Source organism: Artibeus jamaicensis, unplaced genomic scaffold (assembly GCF_021234435.1).
Source record: "Artibeus jamaicensis isolate MK-2021 breed Jamaican fruit bat unplaced genomic scaffold, CSHL_Jam_final scaffold_916, whole genome shotgun sequence".
Taxonomy (NCBI): Eukaryota; Metazoa; Chordata; class Mammalia; order Chiroptera; family Phyllostomidae; genus Artibeus; species Artibeus jamaicensis.
In genome coordinates, this window is record NW_026522059.1 from 10766498 (window position 1) to 10784645 (window position 18148).

The following is an 18148-nucleotide window of genomic DNA, read 5'->3' on the forward strand; positions in this document are numbered from 1 at the left end:
CAGGAATTTAAATAACAGTTTTATTTCCAAGTATCACCTAAACTACTATTTACTAAAGATTTTTCTTAAAATTATCATACTTCGCACTCTTTATAAATTTTTTGTGTCCATAGATTTTTTTAATCCTTATCCAAGGACAGGCCTGTTGATTTTAGAGAGAGGAGAAGGGTGGGGGAGAAACATCAATGTGAGTGAGAAACTTCGATCAGTTGCCTCTCATATGTTTGTTTCCCTGACTGAGAAACAAACCCACAACCCAAGCAATGGACCTGCAACTCAGGCGTGTGCCCTGACCAGGAATTGAACCCACAACCTTTTGGTTTATGGGTTGATGCTCCAACCAATTCAGCCACACTGGACAGGGTTTTCCTTTCCAGATTTGATGCCTTATTGGTATTTTTCTAATATGCATAAAATGATGTAATGCCATAAAAGCAAAATTGTTTGGAATCATGTATCTCATTGGTAGACGTACCACAGTGAGATAGCCACCCCCTTTCTAGTGGATTTTTGTCATTCACTTGGCTACTCAACATCTAAACATTGTATTAATCCTGCTGGAGGCAGAGTTCCTATCCAATCAAAGAAGCTATAAATGCCAAATACACTCTTTCCCAGCTGCCTTTGCAGCTAAGCCATGAGTATGCGACCTTGACTTCACCAATCAGACATGCTCGTGCCTGAGCCTGACTCAGGAGCTGGCGACCAAAAGATGTAAGCAGTATGTCCATCATCTCAGTCTCCACAAGAGGAGCTCCTGTGGCCACAGAGACATCCAGCCTTGGGAGGCTGAGGGGGCAGAGATTTTCTCACTGGCCCAAGATTGCCCTTGACCAAGTAAATCCCCACAATTGCCAACTCAAATGCTAGAGGGACTAGGCAAGTCATGTAAATGAGTAACTCAACCCAGGTCTGTGGGTAGTGGTGCCCGTGGAACGTGAGCACTCACCCTTCATCTAAAATGTGCCCCATGGCCACCATTTGTTTTCACTGGGGGCTGCGGGGCAGGGGGGGCAGTCCGTAAGCCCTGTACTACCAATTCTGATTTTTCAAGGGAAACAGGAATTCCAAGTTTTACGTGAAACTGATGCATAACCGACTCAAACAAATGAAACTCTACTGTGCGGAGCAACATTGATGGACAGGTGTCTTCAGCCCCTGGGCCACCTGTGTGGCCACGGCAGGGTGCTCCTACACTCTCACACCTCCTATGCACTCCCCGGCAGAAGGTTTAATTGACAGAAAAGTTATAGCAGCCTTCTTACTAATATTCAACTAACTAAGAATACTAAGTAATAATATCATTAGTAATTTCAACCTTTTTAAGTAATAATAACTGAAATATTAGTAAGACTTCCGCATTTCCTACTAGCCTTCCGACCAGAGGCCTGATTCCCTGATTAGGTTTCATGTCTCTCTACTTCTGCTCATGTTGTTCCATCTTCCTTTATTGACGCTCCTGCCCTTTTGCCCAACTACTGTTCCTTCTAAACCCTATTCAAGGGTCACCTCCTTCTGGAAGCCCTTCATGGTTTCCTCTCCCTCTTCCCACTCATCCACCTTGAGTTAAGGTACCACACGGCACCCAAACATTAAAAAAAAACAATTTCTTAGCCCCAATTCTCTAGAAAACAGTTGGGTAAAGCTTGCATGCTAACGCTTTCTCAGGGAGTACAATCTCTGGGCAGCAAGAGTGAGGGGGAAACAATGTGATTCAGGAAAGGGTAAAAAGCCAATAAAAGACGCCGTGTTCCTGAGCAGCCACAGCTTCCCGCGGCTTGGTCCTGTGTGACATGGCTTAAGAGGCAGCGTGGAACTGCTGCTGCTAGACCAGTTCTGTGCAGGTAGGAGGAGTGAGGGCTCTGTCACCCCTTCCTGTCCCCAATGTCCCTCTGAAAATCGGAGCCATGGGAGAGTGACCCCCAGTACCAGGATGGGTGTCCAGGCACACACAGGCCTGACCACAGGCCCCTCCACCTTCCGCCATGCACGAGAGCATGTGGGCCTGACTTCTGGGCAATGACACCATCGATGACACCAATGACACTGTCACCACTTCCATCTTGAGAGTTTCCGTGGTGCTCAGCACATAGTAGGGTGTAGGTGAGTTTGGTTTAGTTCAGCAGACTTTATAAAACATCTACGGTTCTCAAGTGGAATGAAGCACAGAGGTGGGTTATGATAAACTTGAAATGGCAAACCCATCTTTCAACTCATTCCTGCAGCTTTAACAAAACTATGTATTAGGGTTCTCTGGAGAAAGAACCGACGCATGTGTAGGTTTACATTATAGGAATTCGGTCACAGGGTCTGGAGGCCATGATGTCCCCCAACCTGCCCTCTGCAAGCCAGAGAACCAGGAAAGCTGGTGGTACGATTCACTCCACGTCTGAAGGCCTGCGAACCAGAACTCCAACATCCAAGAGTGGGAGGTGGACATCCCAGCTCAAGAAGAGAGAGCCAGAATGGCCCTTCCTTCTCCTCCTTTGCTCTATTCAGACCCTCAACAGATTGGATGCTGCCCCTCCCCCATCAGTGAGGACCTGCCCTCTCTTCAATCATGTGTACCGATCAAATGCTAATCTCTTCTGGAAACTACCTCACAGACACACCCAGAAATAATGTTTACCGGCTTCTGGGCATCCCTAAGCCCAGTCAAGTTGACACATAAAATTAACTAACACACTCACCAGCCCAAGGTACACTGATTTCTGGCTTCCTCCCTTTCCCACCTGCCTCTGGCCTCTCAGGCACTTAGATTCTCTTCGGTACCACAAGACAAAATCTTGGTTGGGTGCTCCAGATGAAATTCTACCTAATTAAAAATTCTGCCGTGTATAAAATACCTATAATTAGGCCCCCAGTGTTTTACTGTTGTTGATGGTCAGCCATGCTCACATGTCTATGCCGTGCAGCTGATTTTTCTACAAGAAGGTTTTTGTGTATCTTTTCAACCAAATAAAAATGTTCCTTTTAATGGTCTTTATTGTGCTAATTAGTTTTAAACACTCACTTCCAGTAGGATTCCCCTACATCCCCAGAATTCCCTTGATGACCTAAATTAACAATAAATGAACATTTTTATATAGAAAAGGAGACCCCATTCGTATGGGAGTTTTATGTTTGCTACTGGGGAAAAAGTACCTTTTGCGATTCTTATTGTTGTTTATTTTGTGCATCTCCTTAGCACAGAATTACTTTTTGTCTGTGTTTGTTTTCTCAACCACCTGCTGAGCATCTTCAGGTGCATAGCATCCAGGCTTTAAGTCGTTCTAGCCACTTAACCTGTACCCCCCAAAAAACTGCAAAACGTTGAACTCGCTCTTCTCAGGGGGCTGAGAAACGTAAGCGTGGGACCGAAATAGGATTTAAAAAAATAAACTATGAAAAATAAAGTGTCAGTGTATCTAAATTACTAACTCAATTCCTGGTAATGCCTGATTGCATGGGTTCCTTTCAGAATTCCCTCTCTAAAAGTGATCTTAACTCTCAGGAAAGGTTGGGAAGACTTAGTGATCTGTGAAAAAGTGAATGTGTGACCTTCGCATTACCTTTTGTCATTTCCTGTGGCATATTGGTCAACAGGTGATTCATTAGCTTCCTGCTCTATTAATGATTTATCTGCTATCATCACTGTGCATGACTTATATTACAATTTTCTACAGCCTTTAAGGAGAGTTTGAGAATACTCATGGGATCCAACATGCAGGCTGAAAAAGGTTCTTACGGAACAGCGTTCCTCGGGCTAGCTTTTGCCATATGAAGATCATCAAACAAAGCTTATCAGCCTCCTGAGTGGAGCCCACACATGCTGGTCCTTGGGAGAGCAAAGGGCCTCCAAACAAAGACCTTTCAACATGTGCCTCTCTCTCCTTTATAGAAAGTTCAGGGCTTGAAGTCAGCCAGTAACACGGACCCAAAATGTGGGGGTTGCGGGGAGCTCACAAGGGAAAGAACGCATTCTAGGGACCTTAGTTTAGTCACAGTGTGCCCTTGTAAAGTAAAATTGATAGCACAGAACGGGCTTCCAGATGTCATAAAAGTAACCAGAGTCTGAAAATGAGGATCTTGCATCCTTGCTTCTCCCAGAATCATGAAATGAAAAGTCAGAAACAAAAATATTCTTTTTGCACATTAACACTGGCAATGCTAACCCGAGGCAAATTTCTAGAAATGCAAAAATGTTTTTTTTTAATTCATGTTAATAAATTTAATTAAAAAGGGCTGGATAAATGGTCCTGGTTAGAATCTTAGTATCAAAGTAGCCTTGGGACAGAAGCAACTCCACAGGCCCTGGTCCAACCCCATGCTTTGGAGTTACAGAAATGGAAGCCCACAGAGGGGAAGGGACAGCTCCCGGTCCCCGGCTACGTGCGGAGAAGCAGGACGGGGCACTGCCTGCATGTCCCTGAAGTGCCATCGTGAGCAGCCACCCGCTCGACTTTATCCTGATCAACCTGACTCTGATTATAATCACATCTCTTTACACACATTCAGTTAAGTAGACTAATTAAAAATAATTGAATTTAATAAACATTTATTATTAATTAGTAATGAAAAAAATTGTCCTGGCTGGTGCGACTCAGTGGATTGAGCGCGGGCTGTGAATGAAAGGGTCGCTGGTTCAGTTCCTGGTAAGGGCACCTGCCTGGGTTGCAGGCCAGGTCCCCAGTGGGAGGCAACCACACATTGATGTTTCTCTTTCTCTCTTTCTCTCTCTCTTCCCCTTGCTCTAAAAATAAATTTAAAAATCTTTATAAATAAAGAAATAAACTGCCTGAGAAAATACTGCTTCATTCATGTGACATGTACATTCCTAAAAACCTATAAGGTAAATTTTTACAAACAAAAATACCCTTCAGACACTTTGCTCACCTCGGAGATGCTGTTCAGCATAGCTAACTGCTCACCTTCCTGAAACACTGTCCGGCCTTTCTAGATGAGGCATTCTTCCCGCCTCTCTCAGTTACTGCTCACTGCTCCTTCTCTGCCTCCTTGCTGTCTCCCGCTTCCTCTGCCTTGAAGGTAAAAGCTGGTGCCCTGAGGCTCGGCCCTGAGCCCCCTCTTCTCTCTCTCATCTCCTCTATCTTCACGCTCTCCATCTGCCTGACTTATAACTAGGCTGACGACTCCCAGAGCTACCTCTTACCAGGCATCCTTCATACCCCCGTGCCCCTGGGACAGCACCACCTGGCCATCTGATAAACATCTCCCGCTTAACAGGACTCAAAGCCAAATATCTGGGTTCCCTTCTCCATGACCTTGGCCCAGACTTCCTCACCTCAGCTAGTGCAGCCATCTTCTCTTCAGGGGCTTGGAGCCTAAAGTCTGGGAGAGACATCCTTAATTTCCCTTTGTCCTCTGTTCCCACATCCCATCCATCTGCCTGTCCCCTTGGCTCCGCTCCCAAATCGGTGCCCACCTCTAAAGGCCACGTCTGCGCCCGAGCCACCTGTGTCTCTCCCCTGCTCCACCACAGAAGCCTCCTTACCTGTGCCTTTCCTCCTGTCCTGCTGCCGTAAAGTCCATCAGGCACACACACCTGGGGCGATCTTCTAAACACTGAAGCCAATGGTGCAGCTCTCCTGCCTAAAGTTCCTTAGTGATTTCACAATTCTCTACAAATGAACTTGAACCCCTCGCCATAGCCTGAAAAGCCCTACTGATGGCTCCCGTCTTCTCTCCACTCTCCCCGCTCCAGCTTTCGGGCTGACGCCTTTTCTGTTGTCAAATGCACAAAGCCCTTTGACCTCGGGGCCTCCGTCTTCTGGCCTGTGTTCCCTCCCCCAGCTCTTCAAAGGCTGAGTCTCTTCTTCAGGTCTCAGCCCCCAGCCTCCTCCTTCCTGCCCCTGCAGCTGACCTCCCCAGTCACTCACCTTCTCAGCCCCCTGTTGATTGCGTCACAGCCTTGCCCTTTTCAAAATCAGCGATTATGTGTCATGTCTTTGCACCTTTACGTTGCCCCCAGTACAACGTGTGCCCCCACAGGCTCAGACTTGGCCCTGCAACTAAGCAGAGAGCCTGGCACACAGTGGACACTCAGTCAACTGTCTAAGTGATTATGTGCTTAGCGGATGACAGTGCACATCCACTGAGGAATCAATCTCCTTTAAAACAAGGCTAACGGGAACCCATTTAAGAATCACAGGACCACACACAGATTGATTCGTCTCTGGGTGTGTAAGTGGCAATCCCAGTCCTTCTAACCTGCACTGGTTCAAAGTGAGAAAAACATGTGTACGTCACACACACACACACACTTTTTCCAGCCAAATTACCCACTCATTAAAGAATTTTTGCATGAATTAAACTACTGTTCAAGAAATTTGTATGTCCCGGGACTTCCACCAAGATGGAGGCGTAAGTAGACCCACTGTGCCTTCTCGCACAACCAAGTTTAAAAACAATAAAGTTTTAGCAACAAAAATGCAGCCAAATCACAGAAAACTGAACTATATGGAAGTCTGACAACAACGAACCCTTCAGCCAAACTGGTAAGGGGCAGAGCCAGCAGCAGAGCGGGGTCGGGCAGGAAAGATCCCCCGGACTGATCCGAGCCCAGCACCCAGGCGCGCAGGCAGCCATGGGCGGATCCCAGGTGTGGAGTAGCAGCGGGCGGACCCACTGAGGGCACAAGGTGGTGGACTCACTGAGGGCTGACCGTGGTCACACTTCCACGCGCAGATAAACTAGTGAAGGAGCAAGCAGTGAGATGGACCGCGCAGGCCACGGCGGCAGGAAGCGACAGAGGGAACCACCATTGTCCCTCTCTGATCCCACCCCCACATAACGTCACAAACCAGCGACCTGGGTGGCCCCACCCTGGTGAACATATAAGGCTCTGCTCCTCATACTTAACAGGCACAAACAGACCAAAACATGGCTCAAGAACAACTCAGAGCCCCAGAGCCAATAAATCTAAGCAATTAAGAAATAGCCAAACTTTCAGATGCACAGTTCAAAACTCTGGTGATCAGGATCCTCACAGAACTGGTTGATTTTAGTCACAAATTAGAGGAACATATGAAGGCTAAACTAATTGAAATGAAGGGAAATGCACAGGAAACCAATAGTAATGGAAAGGAAACTGGGACTCAAATCAAAGGAGTGGACCAGAAAGAGGAAAAAAATGACCAAACAGAAAAGGATGAAGAAACAAGAATTCAAAAAAATGAGGAGAAGCTTAGGAACCTCCAGGACATCTTTAAACATTCCAACATCTGAATTATAGGGGTACCAGAAGGGGAAGAGGAATAGCCATGAGTGGAAAACTTATTTGAACAAATAATAAAGGAGAATTTCCCTAATCTGGCAAAGGAAATAGACTTCCAGGAAATCCAGGAAGCTCAGAGAGTCCCAAAGAAGTTGGACCCAAGAAGGAACACACTAAGGCACATCATAATTACATTAGCCAACATTAAAATGAAGGAGAGAATTGTAGAGGCAGCAAGAGATAAGGGGACAGTCACCTACAAAGGAGTTCCCATTAGACTCTCAGTGGATTTCTCAAAAGACACCTTACAGGCAAGAAGGGGCTGGAAAGAAGTATTCCAAGTCATGAAATCTAAAGACCTCCAACCAAGATTGCTCTATCCAGCAAAGCTTTCATTTAGAATGGAAGGGCAGATAAAGTGCTTCTCAGATAAGATCAAATTCAAGGAGTTCATCATCACCAAGTTGTTATTATATAAAATGTTAAAGGGACTTATCTAAGAAAAAGAAGATAACAAATATAAACAGTGAAAGGACAGCAAACGCACAGTTATTAACAACCACACCTAAAACAAAAGCAAATTAAGAGGACAGCTAGATCAGGAGTGAACCATAGAAATGAAGATCACATGGAGGGTTAGCAACAGGGGAGTGGGAGAAGGAGAAGAGGGGAGAAGGTACAGAAAATAAGTAGCATAGACGGTAGATAAAAAATAAATAGGGGGAGGGCAAGAATAGTATGGGAAATATAGAATCTAAAGAACTTAAGACACGTGGTCATAAACTAAAGGGGGGGAATGGTGGAGGATGGGGTGTGCACGGTGGAGGGGAATGAAGGGGGGAATAGAACAGCTGTAATGGCATAATCAATAAAATATATTAAAAAAACAAATTGGTTTCTACAGAATAATCATGGGATGTAAGGTCAAAAAAAGAAAGAAATTTCTATGTCCCTTGCAGTTCTTCGTAACAAACTCTGGCCAATGGGAGACAGCTTTCTAGGGAATTCATCACCCTCAGTCACTCACTCGACAAATACCTGTTGTAAGGCAGCTGCCATTATTTCCATGTGACAAATGCCATCCAAGCCAATGGATATAGAAAGGTGAAGAGGAGACAGTCGCTGTCCTTGGGAAGCCCTGTCCTGGGGTGAGAACATGTAAACAGGGAAACCAATGAAAAACGGTGTTCCCTTTAGGCCTAAGGAGATTTGGGATGAGGCTCAGTTTGGGGAGAAAGACCAGAATAAAAAGGAATCTTATACACTGGTGGTGGGAAGGCTTTCATCTAGCGGGGTTTTTTCTTATCTGTCCTATAAATACCAAACTCTAAATGCATTAAATTACCTCTATTAACACTAAGAACTTAATCTAACATTTCTCCCAGGAGTTTACTCCCACGTATCAGCAGAAACTGGAAAAGTTATTTCTAGTAAGAGAAGAATAGTGTGGAAAGAAGTGTCCTAGGCTCAGGAGATTTTAGAACTGTAAGGAATCTTAGGAAGGTACAGTGTACTGTGTAATTAGTGTAACTACTTCCTTGTTTCGGAGATGAGTAGGAGGCCCAGCCACTCTCCCAAGATAACACAGTGATCGTGTGACGAGTAAGTGGAAAAACACCACTGGAGAACACCCACGTCTCCCTGGTACTTTCATGTCTATCACCCTGTCTCCCTGGTTCTCACAGTGGGGAGAGGGGTGCCAGCTGCAGGGTGGGCTGGAAATAACGCCAATCACATTGTGCTGAGAGTATACCTCCCACTCCGCTTGGCATGCAGACTGTTGGTCTTGGGTCTCCTTGAGTCCAAACCTTTCTCCACCATCGCAGTTTCTCGTATCCCTTGAAACAAAGCAAAGTAATAAAGTGGGTGAGGGCTGACCTGGGGGAGGCAGCCTGTATCACCATGGCACATGCTTCTCATTAGTGTCATCTTGTCTTTATCACTTTCTCTGATGAACCATCTGGCCTCTTTGATGGCCTCTCTCTCCTCACCCCCCTCCAAATAGATCTCCCAAGCTCTGTCCTTGGTCTTTGATTCTTGTCTGCACGCTCTGCCTCCGCACATCTAAAAACTGGAACACCCCTGTGTGGATGGTTCTCCGGTCTGGCTCTATCCATGACTTCCCAACTAAAGAACTAAGTCCAGTTCCTTTTCCTCCTGCCCTCTGATTTCTTCTCTTTGGAAGTCTTCTGGCACCTCAAGTCCCCTCTCTCCTTCCTAGAGTAGCTCCTTCCTTGATGGCCCCATTGCTGAAGACATCAGCCCAAGTCCCACTCACTCCCACTTGAAACGTTGGATTCTTTTTGATCATTTCCCTTTTGCCACTTTTCAAGTGCAGACATTGAATGGGTGGGGTTGGCTCCTCTCCCAGCTCTAGAGGTGACATAGAATCCAGTCCTTATAGCCTCTCCCCAGCTATCGTGACCTGCTCAGAGATGAGCATGGGTCTCAATTTGGGCCAGAGAATCAGACCAGGACATACATCCAAACTGAGGGCAAACTTAGGGCTCTCATTTTCTTCTCCCTAGCTTTGGAATTGTGAGGATGACAATGTGGATTGGTAGGCAGCCACCCTGCCTTAGAGAAGGGGGACCCCTTTAAGGGAAAGCAGGACTGAGAAATGGAGAGAGACGGTGAACCCCAGGGAGATACTCCAAGTGGCTAGGTGCAGTTCTGCCAAAGCTGACTACCTTTTCCAGTCATGTGAGCCACTGACTTCCTTGTTTGCTTGGGTTGTTGAATCTGGGTTTGAGTCACCTGCAACTGAGTCTCAATGTGTCCTCCAAATTGTTCAAAAATCCAAATCCAAATTGTTCACAGGACTTTAGGTCTGGAGGTAAATGCAGAAATGAAATCCAGCTCTTAAATGTATGTGGTAGAAACCCGGGAACCAAGGACAGTGTGACTCCGATATGATCACACTCTTCAGTTGTACCAGACACCAGCCGAAAACCCAGGTCTTTGCTCGCCCAAGGCTATGGTTTTTCTGCCACAAATGCTCCATTCAATCCAGGCATTTTCCTCACACATCTCTTTTATTGCCCCAGCCAGAGCAGAAGCCCCTCGGCAGAGGAGGGAGCTGTGTCCCAGATTCTTCATCTGCCCTGTAGCAGGGCATGTCTCAGATGTGTAACATGCACTTGTTCACCAATCACTGAGTGAAGAAGCCTTCTTGTTCTATGAGGTTTTTTTGCAAATTGTTTTTGTGTTTGCAACATGAAATGTGTTACTTTCGTGGTTTTTACTATTTGGGGAAGTATAGGAATATAGGCTATGGTTGTTTCAGCGACTATAATCATTTCCTGCAGATGTCAGTTTTTTTGTCTTGGCCAAGCAACAGTTTTTATTAAGTAGCCATTACATGCGGACTCTGTGGGGGGTTGCCAAGCAATGGGCCTGTATCTACACTTGGGAGTTTATTAACAAACATGGAGGGGGGAGAAGAACTGTACACAGGCACAACAAAATACTCACATCTTTGCTTTTGTTTATGTAGAGAAAAATATCAGTTGAAAATCAACTATAACTTTTGGACTCTATCTCAGTCACACTAAATAAATAAAATACTATTAATTCTCCCTGCAGAAATAGCCATTAGGCAAGTGTTCCAATTCATTATTATATTTAGAAAATCAGAGTCTATGTGCTTTTGTTATTTTGAGTGATTATGGCTACAAAGTAATCTGAAACAATGTGGTCTTGTTATCATATAATATAAAATCTTTCCCAAAGTTGTTTCTAAACAAAAAAGTTTATTAAGTAGAAATTACAAAGCCTAATGGAACTTGCTGTGAGAATCATGGCAACTGATGATGTTTTGTTTTGTTTTGGGGAGCTTTTTCGGATGTTGTAATAGTTTCCTAGGAATGCTATAACAAAGTATCACAAACTGAGTGGCTTCAAACAATAGAAATGTATCATCTCACAGTTCTTCTGGAGGCTGGAAGTCCAAGATCAAGGTGCAGGCAGGGCCCTGCTCCCTCTGGAACCTGTAGTGGAGATTCTCCCCCTCCCCTGCACCCCGCCTCTTCCTGGTGTCTGGTGGTGGCCATCAGTCCTTGGCGCTCCTTGGCTGCAGCTAAGGCCCCCATCTCTGCGTGGGTCATGATTTGGCCTTCCCCTGCTTGTGTCTTCCCAGGGCACAGCTCCTCATCTTATAAAGACACCAGTTACAATGGTTTCTGGCCCACCCTAATGACCTCTTCTTAAATCAATTACATCCACAAAGACACTATTTCCACATAAAGTCACATTCACAGGTTCTGAGGGTTATGACCCCAATGTGTCTTTTGGGTTGGGGGAGGGAAAGAAATACAGCTTAACTCCTAACAGATGTGTAAGTAACATTTTGAAGAAGTGTTAGAAACAGTCTCAGTGGGCGGTAGGGAAGGAAAGACTCTTTTCGGCAAGACTGATTGATGACCTGCTACCGAGACTCATGAGACTCACGGGGCAGAGGAGAAATGAGAACTTCGGCTGCCATGCCCACTTTGAGGACCACCAAAACCCAAGAGGTGCGATAAATAGGCCCAGTCGAGTAAAGATACTACACAGCACCTGCAATAATGTAGAATCACCAAATATTTATAATAATAATACAAAAAGCCCTAATCTCCCTTCCCCCGCCCCCGCAATGTCTTCTGTGCCTTCTCTTCCCCGTCGTGTCTTCCCAGTGGGCCTCCAGCCCTGACACCCTCCCAGGAATTCCTCAGAGGTGCCCTCCTCCCCCTGCTGCAGTTCAGAGCCACCCTGGCCACCTCACCACACACCCATCCAACTGGGGAGGAGAAAAGGAGATGATATTCGGAAGAGTTGTGTTTGCATTAAATCTGAACTTGACTGTGGGCAAATTTAAACAATCAAGAGGTGATGATCTAGAAAAAAAATTTGTAGTGTGTCAGCTTTCTACTCGGCCCCTAAGTTCCGTGCCTTTCACCTCCCTGGAGTCATAAACTACCCACGCTTCTTCCTCAGGCATTTCCTGTGCTCAGGAACGCAGCTCGGGGAACAGAGCTGGTCTCCACATTGAACACTGCACATCTGATTGCCTGGTTCTGCCTGGACTTTGAGCTTCAACAATGGGCGGGACTTAGGTAGGTGGGGTAGCAGGAGAGGAAGGGAGAGAGACGTCACCCATCTAGGGTTCTAGGAGGGTCAGTGACACAGAGGTTGATTCACAGAGGTGGGGCAAGGAAGACTTGGCCTTGAGAGGTCTCAGGCTGAGAAAAGGAGGCAGTGACTGTAGAGCACAAATTAGACACTCAAGACACGTCACAGTGGAGGGTCAAAGTGTGAGTTGGAACTCAGTTGCTGGAGGAGAGTTTTATCTCGTGCACCCTGTTTTCCCAGCACCACCTCCCTGCCTGGCACACAGAGACTCCAGTCTCTCTCACCATCTTTCATTTCTTCTGATTTGCAAAGCTCTTTGCTACTCCTGACCTTAGCCCAAACTAAGGACATCTGATCTGAATGCTTTTCTCTTTTCCAGTGATGGGCTCCTTTTAATGCTTTTGTCCACAGCTTAAATGGTAGCTCCTTGCGGAGCACGGAGCTAAAGAAAACTTTACGGAGCTACTCTAAAGAAAACTACATACACACACACACACACACACACACACACACACACACACACACACCTTTATCACAGCATGCTATTTAGTGTCTCCACAGACCTACAACAATCTCGGTTGGTCTGTCTCTTGAACAGCCTCTCCACTTGACTGCACGTTCTAGGAAGAGCAAGTTCATGTTCATCTTGTCCACTCTTATAGTCCCAGCAGTCAGCACACCCAAGGCTTTCAAAAAATAGTGGTTAAAGAACAAAAAAATGGATATATACACTCAGAATTTTAGCACTGTATCATATGAAAATTTTGGCGTACACTAAAGATGACATCTTAGACCAGGAGAGGAAAGATGAATTATTCATTAACTACCTAGGATCGATTGAATAACCGAAATGAAAGCTGACTCTCTATTCCTTCCTTACTCTATATCAAAATCAATTCAAATGGATCAAAGATGTAAGCCTTAACAAAATGAAGTTATTAAAAGAACATGAAGCAAATGTACAAGAAGTTGTAATCATCTTAATGCAGAGATGTTTTTCTGGGCAAGCCAAAGAAGAAAAGATGGATATTTTTAAATACATAGATGCCAATACTTCCTTCACACACATGCACACTCTAAACATACTGAGAGACCAAAGACCAGCAACAAATTGGGGAAAAATGAGCATTACACTTGACAAAAGCCTAGATTTTATTGTAAACCAAGTGTTGCTATAAGTAAATAATGAAAAGACTAGTAACTCAAAATAAAAATCAAGGACATATGTAGACCACAGAAAAATCCATATGAAGGGCTTTTAAGAAATAGGATATATCATTTTAAGAATATCCAGGAAGCAATATCCAGGAAGTGTACATTAAACAGTGAGATAATCATTCTTCATCTTTGAAATCGGCATAAGTAAAAAGCATTAATGTTTAGTGTTGGCCGGTATGTGGAAGAGTGAGCCCGGACATACCATCATGGGGTGGGTGGCATGCATTTGCCTTCAAAGTCAGCCTCACTGGTCTGCTGGCCTTCGAGAGAGGTTCAGCATTTCTATGTCTGTGTGAAGAACAGCGGGGCGACGTTTATGGTAACTTTAAATGCAAATGCTCTTCGGCCGGCAAATGCAACCTAAGATTTTATTCTACAGATAAACATGGATACGTAGGCAAAGATTTATGCAGAAGACCAAAACAACCGAAATGATCTTGGACAGTGGACAGATGAAATAAGGTTTGGTTCACACCCATAATGAACCGCCACACTGGGGGGAACATATGCCGATAACATGTATCTCCTTAGTATGTGAAGCATACAAGGTATGGAACACAATGCCTTGTGCAAACTCATTTGTTGAAAGGGGGAATAAAGCAGTCCGGAGACAGACAGACAGATAAACAGAGAGACATAACGGGGTATACATACCATTTCTGGAAGGGTTCATAAGAAACCGCTGGGAAGGGACTGGGAGGTCAGCAGGCTTACTTTTCATGATACCTTTTCATACCATCAAGAAAAAAGTTTTTTGCTAACTATGCATATTACTTTTTAATTTCAAAACTAGTTATATGATAAAATGATGTTACCATAACTCAGTGTAGCCCTCAGAAAGATTTTCTGTGCCAAGAATAGTGATGTTAGTCAAATAGAAAGATTTTCCAGTCTTGTTTGGTTAAGGTATGAAATTTTAAATGAACACATAAAATAAAATAATAATGACTTTTTCAATAATCCAGAAGGGAGCTATGTTTAGCCCTTTAGTTGTATAAGTTATTCAACTTAAAAAGGCTACATTTGACCGATTAATAAATATTTCATTTTAAAAAGATGGCGTGCTGAGGCAGCTTGGACCAGGTAAGCTTATTTGCAGCCTTGGCCACGCCTTACCCATCCCCAACAATGTGTTCCTATTCAATGCCAAAAGTTACTTATTAAACTCGAGAGATATTATGTCCTGGGAAAACCATTATAAACTTGGCCTTTAGGAGAGCTGATCTCTTCTCTTAACAACTATCTCAGAAAGACAAAAATGGGCAATTGTCACGTAAGTACTTGTTGCCTTTGGGGATTGAACAAAGTTTTAATTTTGGTTATAGCATGTGTAGAAATTTAAACTGTTAAATCATGGTTGATGCTTTTATACTTTATGATTGTGATTAATCCTTATTACTGGTTTTCACAATAGCATAGCATGCTTTTGAAATACATTTGGAATGTGTTTCTCATCATTAGTCCAAAATCTCTCAGGAGGGAGATTAAGTTTATGACTAAGATTAAGATTCTTTTAGACAAGTGTTTACAACAAGGTAATACACAGTGCCTTGCAGAGCACAAAATGGTTAATATGCATTTGTGGAATGAATGACTATAGCTATTAGTTGGCAGCAAAGTTGCACCGAAGTTCATAGGCCATGACAATCAGAGTTTTGCAGGGAAGACAGGTTCTTGTTGCAAATATGAACAGATCAAGGTAAAAATATACTCCAACAAGGCCATAGTACTTGGACTGAAAGGTGAAAATATTCCAGTATGACTTCTAAACAGCATCAAACATCCAGGTATTTGCAAATATCCATGGAATGGACTCAATATTTTACTTTTCTTCTAAAATGCCTAGGCTCATGTGAATAACTCATCTAAACCATTAATAACTAAACACTGCCAAAACCACTACCATTTGGAACCAACAATGCACAAGGCAGGTCAGAGTAAGATCTTAAAAAATGAATAGCTAAAGCCATTGCAACAAGAACTTTAATAAGGCTTTGTGGCACCTACTATAGCTTCCCACGGCAAGAATGATTTACTGTGAGAACATGAGGAGCAAGAGAATAAAGCTCCAAAATTTTCTGTATACTCTCACTTTATGGGTTTTTTTCCTTGGCTATGAATTAAACTTGCACTCGGATGGTTGCAAACCTGCAAATACCTTCTTCAGAGAGGTGTTATTTTTAAATCATCTGTAAACAACATTACGTACTAGCCAAGGCTATCAGCCTGCAGTCAGAATATCTTCCAGAGAAAATGAAACCTACTCTTAAAATACTGGTGAGAGGTGCAGAGGACCTCAGGGGCCATGACCTGCCCCTGCATGAGCACTTTAGGAGGACACTCCATCCCTTGACAGTCGACCCCACGGGGCAGCTGGCTCTTGTGACTTGTCCAGCCTTTTCATGTGTTTCTCTTTTGATTCCTCAGAGTCATTCATACTCTCTCTCAGAAGGCAGCCAACAGTTGCCCAAAGGGGACCCCGTGCCCTCGACAGTCGTGCGCCCTCTCAACCACCCAGTACGGAGTGGACAGCCGGAGGCCCAGCAGCCGGTAAGCACTGTTTTTCCCTCCAAATCCTGGGTAGGACGGGGCTTTCTTATGGGTCCGGTATCACTCACCAATGACCTGTCGTAGGGGACACACGCCTCCAGTCTGAGAATGTCATCAGCAGGTATCAAAAAAATTTCCCTGGGAAAATGTTTGCTAGGGCATTTGCAGCTCATATAAAAACGCAATTTAAGAGCTGAGCTTATGTTTCTAACAGTGTCCCCTTAACAATGGCTAAAACGGGAGAGCATGAGGCCACAAGTGGCCACCATGACAGTTTTTGAAAAAAACTAATGAAACTGAACATGTGCCTAAGGAATGAATATGTTCTAAGACTGTGTTTCTGAATAAGCAAAGGCAAGACCATTTGACAGGACAAAAAAAAATTTGTTCTAGTAATGACTTACATCATTTGCATTAGAAAGTACCTCGAATATGTATAAACTGAAAACAATGCTTGTCATTTTGAAGCAACTATACAACCAAAACAAATTTAAAAAAATAAATAAAAAAAGAAAAAATTTACATACTAGTAAAGCATGAGTCGATGACATGCTAATGTGTGTTGCTGGTTCAGTGTCACGGACGATGTGCCGTGCCGGGCTTCTGACCGGCAGCGTGTCTGAAATAGGATGTGGTGTGTGACTCCTGACTTCTCCTACCGCGTTTCTCTACCCAAACTACTGAGAAACTTCATTTCTTGTTGATTTCTTGTTTATTTTTTGTTTATAAGACTCCCGTGATACAATTGGGCCTCCTCTTAGCTAAAATGCGTGTTTTCTACACCAAACCTTCCTCTGTGTTTTGCTCTGTTACCATCGGCCTGCAACAAGGAAAGTGTGGCTGTCTGGCATCTGCACAGTCATGAGCAGACACACAAATGCAGGCGCTGAAGTCAGGAGCCTTAGTCGCGGTTGGTCGCCCAGATGATGGAATGTGCTCTGTCCGTTTTTAAGTTATCAGCACTAAAAGGCCCACCAGGAAAGCTCTGAGTCCCCAGGAATATGTCCACAGATCAGGGTTCACACATGACCGTCTGACAGACATCCCTCTGATGCCAACAGCGTCTGGGGCAGGAGACAACGTTCTCCATGGTCCTAAAACATGGAATCCTAGCCAATTCTGAAAACTGAAAATTACTTTTTTTTGCTTTGTGCTTTTCCCCAATCCTTTTATCATCATTAATGATTTTTTTTTAAACTAAAGACCTAGTGTTTGCAACTAACCTATTTGGAGCAGTAATAAGATTCGGGGATGTTGTCATTGGCTAAACCACACAACGTCCACAGAGCCTGCGGAGCCTGGAGGGCGGGTCCCTGTGCTCCGTGAACTCTGCCCGTAGACGGAAAAGTAAGATCCATAGACAAACCTGCTTAGGTCTAGCCAGATGCCTCTCCCTAGCTACCCTGTGAGGTGTTTTCAGGAAACTCAGTATCTAGAGGAAAAGAGAGTATTGAGATTGAATGAGATGACTTTGCAGAGAGTGGCTATAGGGTATAGGGTATAGGGTATAGAGTAATAGAGAAAGTAAGATGTGATGGGGCTATTTATATATGGGGAAATCACTGACAGAAGGGGACTGAGGATTTCTGGAAAATTATTTTCGAGGCTGATGAACAGCCACTAGACAGGACCAGAGCTTTGCTACTCGAAGTGTGGATCCCAGACACGTATTGGTATCCACATGGTTGCATGGGAGTTTGTTGGAAATGCAGAGTCTCAGGCCCACCCAGGCCTCCTGAATCAGAATCTGCATCTTAAACAAGATCCTCTAGCGATTCTCATACACATTACAGTCTGAGAAGTGCTGAACTGGGGAGCAAGTCCTCAAACTTGGCTGCACACCGGGGAGATCTAGAAACCACTGATGCCTGAGCTGCCAGAGCCTCTGAATGAATTGGTGTGGAGGTTGGCCTGGGCACTGGGGCCTGTAAATGCTGCCTAGGCGATGCTAACGCACAGCAGAGTTCGAGAAACACTGACCTGGTGCGTACCACTGCCTTTACAAGAACAGACCAGCACGGTGCCCAGGAGAGCAGGTGCTGCTACAACTGGCCGAAA

General features: G+C 44.5%; 1 protein-coding gene across 1 annotated transcript in view; it reads left to right on the forward strand.

The window, feature by feature from the left end:
* Positions 1–14770: 14770 nt before the first annotated feature.
* ANXA13 (annexin A13) overlaps positions 14771–18148 on the forward strand; it is a 45397-nt gene continuing 42019 nt past the window's right edge. Inside the window, exons 1-2 of the mRNA XM_037166718.2 lie at positions 14771–14813; positions 15968–16090. Of these exons, the coding sequence (XP_037022613.2) occupies positions 14799–14813; positions 15968–16090 (138 nt within the window). The 5' untranslated portion in view covers positions 14771–14798. The remainder of the gene's footprint in view (positions 14814–15967; positions 16091–18148) is intronic.